At 46.7% G+C, this 14,520-nt stretch overlaps 1 protein-coding gene across 2 annotated transcripts in view; it reads right to left on the reverse strand.

The window, feature by feature from the left end:
* LOC135531186 (voltage-dependent calcium channel gamma-1 subunit-like) overlaps positions 1 to 13,485 on the reverse strand; it is a 44,130-nt gene extending 30,645 nt beyond the window's left edge. Inside the window, exons 1-2 of one of the 2 annotated variants that reach the window (XM_064959299.1) lie at positions 13,297 to 13,485; positions 11,828 to 11,870 (exon numbers count right to left, since the gene is read on the reverse strand). In XM_064959299.1, the coding sequence (XP_064815371.1) occupies positions 11,828 to 11,870; positions 13,297 to 13,485 (232 nt within the window). Of the gene's footprint in view, positions 1 to 11,827; positions 12,475 to 13,296 lie in introns of those variants that run through there. The other variant, XM_064959298.1, reaches the window with a different exon arrangement.
* Positions 13,486 to 14,520: the final 1,035 nt, after the last annotated feature.

Consider the following 14,520-nt stretch of genomic DNA (forward strand, 5'->3'; position numbering starts at 1 on the left):
CATGGCTTCCACACCTGTATTTAGACAGTTCCCACTGCCTGTCTTCCACATCTTCATGGCTTCCACAGATGTATTTAGACAGTTCCCACTGCCTGTCTTCCACATCCTCATGGCTTCCACACCTGTATTTAGACAGTTCCCACTGCCTGTCTTCCACATCTTCATGGCTTCCACAGATGTATTTAGACAGTTCCCACTGCCTGTCTTCCACATCCTCATGGCTTCCACACCTGTATTTAGACAGTTCCCACTGCCTGTCTTCCACATCTTCATGGCTTCCACACCTGTATTTAGACAGTTCCCACTGCCTGTCTTCCACATCCTCATGGCTTCCACAGATGTATTTAGACAGTTCCCACTGCCTGTCTTCCACATCCTCATGGCTTCCACACGTGTATTTAGACAGTTCCCACCGCCTGTCTTCCACATCCTCATGGCTTCCACACCTGTATTTAGACAGTTCCCACTGCCTGTCTTCCACATCTTCATGGCTTCCACATATGTATTTAGACAGTTCCCACTGCCTGTCTTCCACATCCTCATGGCTTCAACACCTGTATTTAGACAGTTCCCACTGCCTGTCTTCCACATCCTCATGGCTTCCACACCTGTATTTAGACAGTTCCCACTGCCTGTCTTCCACATCTTCATGGCTTCCACAGGTGTATTTAGACAGTTCCCACTGCCTGTCTTCCACATCCTCATGGCTTCCACAGATGTATTTAGACAGTTCCCACTGCCTGTCTTCCACATCCTCATGGCTTCCACAGATGTATTTAGACAGTTCCCACTGCCTGTCTTCCACATCCTCATGGCTTCAACACCTGTATTTAGACAGTTCCCACTGCCTGTCTTCCACATCATCATGGCTTCCACAGATGTATTTAGACAGTTCCCACTGCCTGTCTTCCACATCCTCATGGCTTCCACACCTGTATTTAGACAGTTCCCACTGCCTGTCTTCCACATCTTCATGGCTTCCACAGATGTATTTAGACAGTTCCCACTGCCTGTCTTCCACATCCTCATGGCTTCCACACCTGTATTTAGACAGTTCCCACTGCCTGTCTTCCACATCTTCATGGCTTCCACAGATGTATTTAGACAGTTCCCACTGCCTGTCTTCCACATCCTCATGGCTTCAACACCTGTATTTAGACAGTTCCCACTGCCTGTCTTCCACATCCTCATGGTTTCCACAGCTGTATTTAGACAGTTCCCACTGCCTGTCTTCCACATCCTCATGGCTTCCACACCTGTATTTAGACAGTTCCCACTGCCTGTCTTCCACATCTTCATGGCTTCCACAGATGTATTTAGACAGTTCCCACTGCCTGTCTTCCACATCCTCATGGCTTCCACAGACATATTTAGACAGTTCCCACTGCCTGTCTTCCACATCCTCATGGCTTCCACAGACATATTTAGACAGTTCCCACTGCCTGTCTTCCACATCCTCATGGTTTCCACAGCTGTATTTAGACAGTTCCCACTGCCTGTCTTCCACATCCTCATGGTTTACACAGCTGTATTTAGACAGTTCCCACTGCCTGTCTTCCACATCCTCATGGTTTCCACAGCTGTATTTAGACAGTTCCCACTGCCTGTCTTCCACATCCTCATGGTTTCCACAGCTGTATTTAGACAGTTCCCACTGCCTGTCTTCCACATCCTCATGGTTTCCACAGCTGCATTTAGACAGTTCCCACTGCCTGTCTTCCACATCCTCATGGCTTCCACATATGTATTTAGACAGTTCCCACTCTGCCTGTCTTCCACATCCTCATGGCTTCCACAGATGTATTTAGACAGTTCCCACTGCCTGTCTTCCACATCTTTATGGTTTCCACACCTGTATTTAGACAGTTCCCACTGCCTGTCTTCCACATCCTCATGGCTTCCACACCTGTATTTAGACAGTTCCCACTGCCTGTCTTCCACATCCTCATGGCTTCCACAGATGTATTTAGACAGTTCCCACTGCCTGTCTTCCACATCCTCATGGTTTCCACAGCTGTATTTAGACAGTTCCCACTGCCTGTCTTCCACATCCTCATGGCTTCCACACCTGTATTTAGACAGTTCCCACCGCCTGTCTTCCACATCCTCATGGCTTCCACACCTGTATTTAGACAGTTCCCACTGCCTGTCTTCCACATCTTCATGGCTTCCACAGATGTATTTAGACAGTTCCCACTGCCTGTCTTCCACATCCTCATGGCTTCCACACCTGTATTTAGACAGTTCCCACTGCCTGTCTTCCACATCTTCATGGCTTCCACAGATGTATTTAGACAGTTCCCACTGCCTGTCTTCCACATCCTCATGGCTTCCACACCTGTATTTAGACAGTTCCCACTGCCTGTCTTCCACATCTTCATGGCTTCCACACCTGTATTTAGACAGTTCCCACTGCCTGTCTTCCACATCCTCATGGCTTCCACAGATGTATTTAGACAGTTCCCACTGCCTGTCTTCCACATCCTCATGGCTTCCACACGTGTATTTAGACAGTTCCCACCGCCTGTCTTCCACATCCTCATGGCTTCCACACCTGTATTTAGACAGTTCCCACTGCCTGTCTTCCACATCTTCATGGCTTCCACATATGTATTTAGACAGTTCCCACTGCCTGTCTTCCACATCCTCATGGCTTCAACACCTGTATTTAGACAGTTCCCACTGCCTGTCTTCCACATCCTCATGGCTTCCACACCTGTATTTAGACAGTTCCCACTGCCTGTCTTCCACATCTTCATGGCTTCCACAGGTGTATTTAGACAGTTCCCACTGCCTGTCTTCCACATCCTCATGGCTTCCACAAATGTATTTAGACAGTTCCCACTGCCTGTCTTCCACATCCTCATGGCTTCCACAGATGTATTTAGACAGTTCCCACTGCCTGTCTTCCACATCCTCATGGCTTCAACACCTGTATTTAGACAGTTCCCACTGCCTGTCTTCCACATCATCATGGCTTCCACAGATGTATTTAGACAGTTCCCACTGCCTGTCTTCCACATCCTCATGGCTTCCACACCTGTATTTAGACAGTTCCCACTGCCTGTCTTCCACATCTTCATGGCTTCCACAGATGTATTTAGACAGTTCCCACTGCCTGTCTTCCACATCCTCATGGCTTCCACACCTGTATTTAGACAGTTCCCACTGCCTGTCTTCCACATCCTCATGGTTTCCACAGCTGTATTTAGACAGTTCCCACTGCCTGTCTTCCACATCCTCATGGTTTACACAGCTGTATTTAGACAGTTCCCACTGCCTGTCTTCCACATCCTCATGGTTTCCACAGCTGTATTTAGACAGTTCCCACTGCCTGTCTTCCACATCCTCATGGTTTCCACAGCTGCATTTAGACAGTTCCCACTGCCTGTCTTCCACATCCTCATGGCTTCCACATATGTATTTAGACAGTTCCCACTCTGCCTGTCTTCCACATCCTCATGGCTTCCACAGATGTATTTAGACAGTTCCCACTGCCTGTCTTCCACATCTTTATGGTTTCCACACCTGTATTTAGACAGTTCCCACTGCCTGTCTTCCACATCCTCATGGCTTCCACACCTGTATTTAGACAGTTCCCACTGCCTGTCTTCCACATCCTCATGGCTTCCACAGATGTATTTAGACAGTTCCCACTGCCTGTCTTCCACATCCTCATGGTTTCCACAGCTGTATTTAGACAGTTCCCACTGCCTGTCTTCCACATCCTCATGGTTTACACAGCTGTATTTAGACAGGCAGTGGGAACTGTCTTCCACATCCTCATGGCTTCCACATGTGTATTTAGACAGTTCCCACTGCCTGTCTTCCACATCCTCATGGCTTCCACACGTGTATTTAGACAGTTCCCACTGCCTGTCTTCCACATCCTCATGGCTTCCACACCTGTATTTAGACAGTTCCCACTGCCTGTCTTCCACATCCTCATGGCTTCAACACCTGTATTTAGACAGTTCCCACTGCCTGTCTTCCACATCCTCATGGCTTCCACACCTGTATTTAGACAGTTCCCACCGCCTGTCTTCCACATCCTCATGGCTTCCACACCTGTATTTAGACAGTTCCCACTGCCTGTCTTCCACATCTTCATGGCTTCCACAGGTGTATTTAGACAGTTCCCACTGCCTGTCTTCCACATCCTCATGGCTTCCACACCTGTATTTAGACAGTTCCCACTGCCTGTCTTCCACATCTTCATGGCTTCCACAGATGTATTTAGACAGTTCCCACTGCCTGTCTTCCACATCCTCATGGCTTCCACACCTGTATTTAGACAGTTCCCACTGCCTGTCTTCCACATCTTCATGGCTTCCACAGATGTATTTAGACAGTTCCCACTGCCTGTCTTCCACATCTTCATGGCTTCCACACCTGTATTTAGACAGTTCCCACTGCCTGTCTTCCACATCCTCATGGCTTCCACAGATGTATTTAGACAGTTCCCACTGCCTGTCTTCCACATCCTCATGGCTTCCACACGTGTATTTAGACAGTTCCCACCGCCTGTCTTCCACATCCTCATGGCTTCCACACCTGTATTTAGACAGTTCCCACTGCCTGTCTTCCACATCTTCATGGCTTCCACATATGTATTTAGACAGTTCCCACTGCCTGTCTTCCACATCCTCATGGCTTCAACACCTGTATTTAGACAGTTCCCACTGCCTGTCTTCCACATCCTCATGGCTTCCACACCTGTATTTAGACAGTTCCCACTGCCTGTCTTCCACATCTTCATGGCTTCCACAGGTGTATTTAGACAGTTCCCACTACCTGTCTTCCACATCCTCATGGCTTCCACAGATGTATTTAGACAGTTCCCACTGCCTGTCTTCCACATCCTCATGGCTTCCACAGATGTATTTAGACAGTTCCCACTGCCTGTCTTCCACATCCTCATTGCTTCAACACCTGTATTTAGACAGTTCCCACTGCCTGTCTTCCACATCCTCATGGCTTCCACAGATGTATTTAGACAGTTCCCACTGCCTGTCTTCCACATCCTCATGGCTTCCACACCTGTATTTAGACAGTTCCCACTGCCTGTCTTCCACATCTTCATGGCTTCCACAGATGTATTTAGACAGTTCCCACTGCCTGTCTTCCACATCCTCATGGCTTCCACACCTGTATTTAGACAGTTCCCACTGCCTGTCTTCCACATCTTCATGGCTTCCACAGATGTATTTAGACAGTTCCCACTGCCTGTCTTCCACATCCTCATGGCTTCAACACCTGTATTTAGACAGTTCCCACTGCCTGTCTTCCACATCCTCATGGTTTCCACAGCTGTATTTAGACAGTTCCCACTGCCTGTCTTCCACATCCTCATGGCTTCCACACCTGTATTTAGACAGTTCCCACTGCCTGTCTTCCACATCTTCATGGCTTCCACAGATGTATTTAGACAGTTCCCACTGCCTGTCTTCCACATCCTCATGGCTTCCACAGACATATTTAGACAGTTCCCACTGCCTGTCTTCCACATCCTCATGGCTTCCACAGACATATTTAGACAGTTCCCACTGCCTGTCTTCCACATCCTCATGGCTTCCACAGATGTATTTAGACAGTTCCCACTGCCTGTCTTCCACATCCTCATGGCTTCCACAGACATATTTAGACAGTTCCCACTGCCTGTCTTCCACATCCTCATGGCTTCCACAGACATATTTAGACAGTTCCCACTGCCTGTCTTCCACATCCTCATGGTTTCCACAGCTGTATTTAGACAGTTCCCACTGCCTGTCTTCCACATCCTCATGGTTTACACAGCTGTATTTAGACAGTTCCCACTGCCTGTCTTCCACATCCTCATGGTTTCCACAGCTGTATTTAGACAGTTCCCACTGCCTGTCTTCCACATCCTCATGGTTTCCACAGCTGTATTTAGACAGTTCCCACTGCCTGTCTTCCACATCCTCATGGTTTCCACAGCTGCATTTAGACAGTTCCCACTGCCTGTCTTCCACATCCTCATGGCTTCCACATATGTATTTAGACAGTTCCCACTCTGCCTGTCTTCCACATCCTCATGGCTTCCACAGATGTATTTAGACAGTTCCCACTGCCTGTCTTCCACATCTTTATGGTTTCCCCACCTGTATTTAGACAGTTCCCACTGCCTGTCTTCCACATCCTCATGGCTTCCACACCTGTATTTAGACAGTTCCCACTGCCTGTCTTCCACATCCTCATGGCTTCCACAGATGTATTTAGACAGTTCCCACTGCCTGTCTTCCACATCCTCATGGTTTCCACAGCTGTATTTAGACAGTTCCCACTGCCTGTCTTCCACATCCTCATGGTTTACACAGCTGTATTTAGACAGGCAGTGGGAACTGTCTTCCACATCCTCATGGCTTCCACACGTGTATTTAGACAGTTCCCACTGCCTGTCTTCCACATCCTCATGGCTTCCACACGTGTATTTAGACAGTTCCCACTGCCTGTCTTCCACATCCTCATGGCTTCCACACCTGTATTTAGACAGTTCCCACTGCCTGTCTTCCACATCCTCATGGCTTCCACACCTGTATTTAAACAGTTCCCACCGCCTGTCTTCCACATCCTCATGGCTTCCACAGATGTAATTAGACAGTTCCCACTGCCTGTCTTCCACATCCTCATGGCTTCCACAGATGTAATTAGACAGTTCCCACTGCCTGTCTTCCACATCCTCGTGGCTTCCACAGATGTAATTAGACAGTTCCCACTGCCTGTCTTCCACATCCTCGTGGCTTCCACAGATGTAATTAAACAGTTCCCACTGCCTGTCTTCCACATCCTCATGGCTTCCACAGATGTAATTAGACAGTTCCCACTGCCTTTCTTCTAAGTGTGAACGACTGAATGTAGTACATCTAGCACATCCAGTTTCACGAGTCAATTCACACACCTCGGTTGGACTAGCGAGTCAATTTACACACATCACTAGGACTAGCAAGATTCACACACCCCGGTTGGACTAGTGAGTCAATTCACACACCCCAATAGGACTAGCGAGTCAATTCACACACCTCAGTTGGACTAGCCAGTCAATTCACACACCTCGGTTGGACTAGCGAGTCAATTCACACAGCTCGGTTGGACTAGCGAGTCAATTCACACACCCCGATTGGACTAGCGAGTCAATTCACACACCTCGGTTGGACTAGCGAGTCAATTCACACACCTCGGTTGGACTAGCGAGTCAAGTCACTCAGTTGGACTAGCAAGTCTGAATTTTAGTTTACGGAAGGCAATTTCCTAAACGGGGGTGCTGTGGAATTATTCAAGATACTCTTTGAAGAGGCGGGATTTCAGATGTTTTTGGAAGACAGGGCAGGGCCTCTTCAGGGGGAAGGTGGTTCCACCATTAGGGTGCCATGAAGGAGAAGAGCTTTGACTGGGCTGAGCGGGTGCTGACCTCCTGTTGAGGTGGGAGGGCCTAGAGACCAGAGGTGGCAGAACGGAGTACTCAGGTTGGAGTGTACGGTTTGAGCCTGAAGGAAGGAAGAGACAGTTTCTCTTTCTGCTCCATAGGTAAGTACCATGGTCTGTATTGGATGTGAGCTTCGACTGGAAGCCAGTGGGATGGGCTGTGGAGCGGGGTGACATGGGAGAACTTGGGAAGGTTGAACGGTGTTCTGGATAAATTGCAGGAGTTTGGTGACACAAGCAGGGAGCCCAGCCAACAGCGAGTTGCAGTAGTCCAGATGGGAGATGACAAGTGCCTGGATTAGGACCTGTGCCACTTCCTGTGTGAGGTAGGGTCATGCTCTATGGATGTTGTAGAGCATGAACCTGCAATATCATGTCAGTGCTTTGATGTTTGCAGAGAACGACAGGATGTTGTCCAGGGTCACGTAAAGGTTCTTTGCACTCTGTGAGGGGGACACTGGAGTTGTCAACTGTGATGGAGATGTTATGGAGCGGGTAGGCCTTCCCCAGGAGGAAGAGCAGCTCTGTCTTGTCCACACTCACACACACAAACCAGCCGCTCTCTCTCTCTGTCTCTGTCTCTCTGTCTCTGTCTCTATCTCTATCTCTGTCGCTCTCACTCTTGCTCTCGCTCTCTGTCTCTGTCTCTGTCTCTCTCTCCCCTCTCTCTCTCTGTCTCTCTCTGTCTCTGTCTCTATCTCTGTCTCTGTCGCTCTCGCTCTCACTCTTGCTCTCGCTCTCGCTCTCTGTCTCTGTCTCTGTCTCTGTCTCTCTCTCCCCTCTCTCTCTCTGTCTCTCTCTGTCTCTGTCTCTCTCTCTCTCTCTGTCTCTCTCTGTCTCTATCTATCTCTCTCTGTCTCTGTCTCTCTCTCTCACTCTCTCTCACTCTCTCTCTCTCTCTCTCTCTCTCTCTGTCTCTATCTCTCTCTCTCTGTCTCTCTCTCTCTCTCTCTCTCTCTCTGTCTCTCTCTGTCTCTCTCTGTCTCTCTCACTCTCTCCCTGTCTCTTTCTCTCTGTCTCTCCCTCACAGTTAAACCTGTCTCTCTCTCTCTCAATTTCAATTTAAAGGGCTTTATTGGCATGGGAAACATATGTTAATATTCCCAAAGCAAGTGAAATAGATAATAAACAAAAGTGAAATAAACAATCAAAATAATAGTAAACATTACACTCACAAAGTTCCAAAAGAATAAAGACATTTCAAATGTCATATAATGTCAATCATATACAGTGTTGTAATGATGTGAAAATAGTTATAAATAATCCTAAATATAGGATGTATTTACAATGGTGTTTGTTCTTCACTGGTTACCCTTTTCTTGTGGCAACAGTTCACAAATCTTGCTGCTGTGATTGCACACTGTGGTATTTCACCCAATAGATATAGAAGTTGATAAAAATTGGATTTGTTTTCTAATTCTTTGTTGGTCTGTGTGATCTGAGGGAAGTACGTATCTCTAAAAAAGTCATACATTTGGCAGGAAGATAGGAAGTGCAGCTCAGTTTCCACCTCATTTTGTGGGCAGTGTGCACATAGCCTGTCTTCTCTTGAGAGCCAGGTCTGCCTTTGGCAGTTTTTTTGTTAATTCTTTCCAATGTGTCAAATAATTATATTTTTGTTTTCTCATGATTTGGTTGGGTCTAATTGTGTTGCTGTCCTGGGGCTCTGTGTGGTCTGTTTGTGTTTGTGAGCTGAGCCTCAGAACCAGCTTACTTAGGGGCTCTTCTCCAGGTTAATTTCTCTGTAAGTGATGGCTTTGTTATGGAAGGTTTGGGAATCGCTTCCTTTTAGGTGGGTGTAGAATTTAACAGCTCTTTTCTGGATTTTGATAATTAGCAGGTATCGGCCTAATTCCGCTCTGCATACACGATTTGATATTTTACGTTGTACACAGAGGATATTTTTGCAGAATTCTGCATGCTGAGTCTTAATTTGGTGTGTGTCTCATTTTGTGAATTCTTGGTTGGTGAGCGGACCCCAGACCTGACAACTATAAAGTGCAATGGATTCTATAACTGATTCAAGTATTTTTAGCCTGAACCTAATTAGTATGTCAAATTTATGTTCCTTTTTCATGGCAAAGAAAACCCTCTCGCTCTGTCTCTCTCTCTCTATATATATATATATAGACAGAGCTTTTCCAATAAAGCCCTTAATTGAATTGAATTGAATATATATATTGCACGCCCAATTTTTCACAATCATGAAGTGGAACGACATTTATTGGATATTTCAAACTTTTTTAACAAATCAAAAACTGAAAAATTGGGCGTGCAAAATTAGTCAGCCCCCTTAAGTTAATACTTTGTAGCGCCACATTTTGCTGCGATTACAGCTGTAAGTCGCTTGGGGTATGTCTCTATCAGTTTTGCTCATCGAGAGACTGAAATTTTTTCCCATTCCTCCTTGCAAAACAGCTCGAGCTCAGTGAGGTTGGATGGAGAGCATTTGTGAACAGCAGTTTTCAGTTCTTTCCACAGATTCTCGATTGGATTCAGGTCTGGACTTTGACTTGGCCATTCTAACACCTGGATATGTTTATTTTTGAACCATTCCATTGTAGATTTTGCTTTATGTTTTGGATCATTGTCTTGTTGGAAGACAAATCTCCGTCCCAGTCTCAGGTCTTTTGCAGACTCCATCAGGTTTTCTTCCAGAATGGTCCTGTATTTGGCTCCATCCATCTTCCCATCAATGTTAACCATCTTCCCTGTACCTGCTGAAGAAAAGCAGGCCCAAACCATGATGCTGCCACCACCATGTTTGACAGTGGGTATGGTGTGTTCAGGGTGATGAGCTGTGTTGCTTTTACGCCAAACATAACGTTTGTTGCCAAAAAGTTCAATTTTGGTTTCATCTGACCAGAGCACCTTCTTCCACATGTTTGGTGTGTCTCCCAGGTGGCTTGTGGCAAACTTTAAACAACACTTTTTATGGATATCTTTAAGAAATGGCTTTCTTCTTGCCACTCTTCCATAAAGGCCAGATTTGTGCAATATACGACTGATTGTTGTCCTATGGACAGAGTCTCCCACCTCAGCTGTAGATCTCTGCAGTTCATCCAGAGTGATCATGGGCCTCTTGGCTGCATCTCTGATCAGTCTTCTTCTTGTATGAGCTGAAAGTTTAGAGGGACGGCCAGGTCTTGGTAGATTTGCAGTGGTCTGATACTCCTTCCATTTCAATATTATCGCTTCTTCAGAAAAAAAAATACAGTTTTATATCTTTATGTTTGAAGCCTGAAATGTGGCAAAAGGTCGCAAAGTTCAAGGGGGCCAAATACTTTCACAAGGCACTGTATGCTTACATTGCCAGAGCAAGTGAAACACACATAGTTAAACTCTCTCTCTCTCTCTCTCACACACACACACACACACACACACACACACACACACACACACACACACACACACACACACACACACACACACACACACACACACACACAGGCACACACAGGCACACACAGTAACTCTGGGTGCGTGCGTGCGTGCGTGTGTGTGTGTGTGTATATGAGAGGGCAGTACACTCACACCACTCACTCTCAGCTCTCTCTCCTCTACCATCTGACATCTGCAGAGATGGAACTGGAGAGGGGCAGGTTTACTGTACGCTCAGACAGAAAAGCAGGGGGAGAGTCCCTGAATCCCTGACAAGTTAGCCAAATTCTAATTGGAAGGCCGCATATTGGTAACGACCCCCACCAGCAACAAGATGATACAATGACTGAAAGCCAGGAGATGAATTTCTGCAGCCCATGTAACCCCTCACCCTTACTGTAGCTCACTAATAGAGACAGATATGGTCAATCACCCCTTGCCTCTGGGGAGACACTACTGGACAGAGAAAGGGGTTAACCGTGTTCTTTTAGCCTCAGAAGAAACAGGTTAGAAACAAACACCTTCCTGGCAAGCAGACATTAACACAGAGACAGGAGAGCAAAGAGACATTTACTGCTCTGCTAGTTGTTCATCTCTGTCTGTGTCCCAAATGGCACACTATTACCTATGTTGTGTCTGGTCAGAAGTAGTACACTGTGTAGGGAATAGGGTATCATTTGGGACACAACCTTACACGAACTGACACAGAGGGTTAGAAACAATCACACTGCACCACCTGCAGGTTGGCATTTATTGGGATGACTCATGTACTGGAGGCAGCTCTGCAGGGTGGTCACCAGCTGGCACAGTCACAAAGTCATAAATTCAATTTTAAACCTTTAAACCTACATTTTTACAATATATAGCCTATTTTGACTTGCTGGCCAAACAAGTGGAGATCACTCAGTTCTGCGTACCACCTGGAGGATCTACAGTAAAGGACCCCTAGCTCTGGGTAGACTCCCTGACCCTAACAGAGACGGAGGGTAGAAGCAGCCCTTACCTCCGGGCAGACTGATGGGGCCACAGCCCTGGCCCTCAGGGTCCTCCTCCACCATGAAGATGGTCTTCATGCAGAGCTTCCAGAGGCCAAAGTGGGCCGTCTCACAGGTGGCGTTGAACTTGTCGAACGGCGGGCTCAGTACAGTCCAGTGGTCCGTCGCCATGGCAGCCAGCATGCAGGAGATGCCCACCAGGATGACGAAGAACGTGATCTTCACCTTGGTCTTCCTCTCCTCCAACATGGTGCTGAGAGAGTGTATGAAGTGTGTGTGTGTGGTTGTGTATTATAGTACAGGTCCCTGTGAGATTGTCTAGCTCCTTGAACGGAGTATTAAGAATTAGTCTTCTCCAGCAGCCTCAATAAAGCACAAAATATCTCTCTCTCTCTCTCTCTCTCTCTCTCTCTCTCTCTCTCTCTCTCTCTCTCTCTCTCTCTCTCTCTCTCTCTCTCTCTCTCTCTCTCTCTCTCTCTCTCTCTCTCTCTCTCCATCTCTCTCTCTCTCCATCCACAGATCTCTGCTTCTGCTCGAAGAAAAGGGGCCAGATGACAGTGCCCTAGATTCCTACGCTCCCTCTCAGGAACATGTTTACAGTGTTTAGCCCAAGTCTATACAGCACTGCTGTGAAGAAGGATGTGAAATATTTACCAACTTCGACCAGTCTGAGCTACTTGGGGTCAGGGGTTAGGTGCTGTGATGGGATACGATCGAACCAGACGGGTTGAGGGCTCGACCTGGTCTAAGCTTTTATACGACATTGACGATTCAGAGGTGGAAAAGACTGATATCTAAGCCAAATTGTTGTTCTAGATACCCTGGAAATCAAATGTGAATATTTAGAACATGTTCTTTTTAATAGATTTCTGTGTTATTTCTACCTATCAGAAAGTGTCTTGTTGCTCTCTGGCTCCATTTAAGGGGCTCATGGGAGAGTTCCTTTTTTACGAGCTGATCTACTTCTCCACCAATCACTGAGGGGCCTGAGACACGGGGGGGGGGCACCTGACTGCTGCACCCAATCCAAATTCGGGAAAAGCAAGGATATATTTAAATCTAACAGAGGACGACAGAGGACTAAAGATAATATATCTTTACACCTTAATAGTTGACAGTTAAGGAATCATGAAAGGATTGTATTTAATCCACTGTCTAGCGATATACATCCTTTGTTATTCAAGTACATCCACTCTGCAGATGAATGAGTTAAGTCCTTGAAAGGGCATGTAATTGTATAGCAACAGGTGTCTCCACTTGTTCCTCTGCTGTTTCATACTATTTTGGTTGTTGTGTTTTAAGTGTCTGCTATTCTATATGTATAGCTGCTTGAAGATGCTACTAAATCCATAATTTATACTATACTGGAATATAAATGGAATGAATCCTCAGACTAAATAGTGAAAAAGGGATTTTCTTGGACTTAATGAATGAAACAGAATCAGAGAAATGAAGAATCAGAGAAATCTTCCTCCACCATGAAGATGGTCTTCATGCAGAGCTTCCAGAGGCCAAAGTGGGCCGTCTCACAGGTGGTGTTGAACTTGTCGAACGGCGGGCTCAGTACAGTCCAGTGGTCCGTCACCATGGCAGCCAGCATGCAGGAGATGCCCTCCAGGAGGTCGAAGAACGTGATCCTCACCTTGGTTTTCTTCTCCTCCAACATGGTGCTGCGAGAGTGAGTGTGGGGTGGGTGAGTGGGGTGTGTGTGGGTTCAGCGGGTGTGTGTGGGTTCAGAGGGTGTGTGTGGGTTCAGAGGGTGTGTGTGGGTTCAGAGGAGGTGTGTGGGTTCAGGGTGTGTGTGGGTTCAGAGGATGTGTATGGGTTCAGAGGGTGTGTGTGGGTTCAGAGGGTGTGTGGGTTCAGAGGTTGTGTGTGGGTTCAGAGGGTGTGTGTGGGTTCAGAGGGTGTGTGTGTGGGATGAAACAGAATCAGAGTGTGAAATAGTAGAATCGTCATTATAGACACCTTTCATACTGTATTTCAATGTGTAAGACATGAGGATACAGATGTCTAGGCTTTTTATAAACTACTGTGCCCAACTTTAGGCAGGGCCCATTTTCTGTAGTGTCAAGTCTCTCACAGCCTGCAGTTTTAACACAATAAATGGAGGGTGACGATGTGACAAAAGGGGAAAAGGGCACACTCTGCAGTGTGTGTGTGTGTGCAATTGTGTGTGCGTGCAATTGTGTGTGTGTGCAATTGTGTGTGTTTATGTGCACGTGCACGAATGCGTGTATGTGCTTAAAAAGCCGCAGAGAATCATAATGTTTCACACTTACAGAAACAGAATGCACTCTGATAGAACTAATGTGCTCTTCAGAAGCACAATCAGAAGCCTACTGAACCAGCAGATGGACAGGAATCAGCAACACTGGAAGACAAACTAAGGCCCATGGAGTTGAATCAAGACCTTTGTGTTCATTAGCACTTTTGTTCACCTGGATTCATTCTCTGTGAAACCTCTCTCTTTCTCAACCCAACTCCAAACCTCCTCCCACCCTTCTTGAGAGAAAGATTAGCAATTTCTCTCTCTCTCTTTTGAGCTCTCTCCCTCTCCTCCTCTCACTTTCGCTCTCTTTCTCTCCCTTTCTCTCCCTCCCTCCCTCTCTCTCTCTCTATCTCTGATGACATGTCAGTTGGGAGACCTTTCTATATTTGTAATAATGGTATATTTCCGTGCCGCCTGTCTCCCCAACTA

This window comes from Oncorhynchus masou, unplaced genomic scaffold, assembly GCF_036934945.1.
Source record: "Oncorhynchus masou masou isolate Uvic2021 unplaced genomic scaffold, UVic_Omas_1.1 unplaced_scaffold_1543, whole genome shotgun sequence".
Taxonomy (NCBI): domain Eukaryota; kingdom Metazoa; phylum Chordata; class Actinopteri; order Salmoniformes; family Salmonidae; genus Oncorhynchus; species Oncorhynchus masou.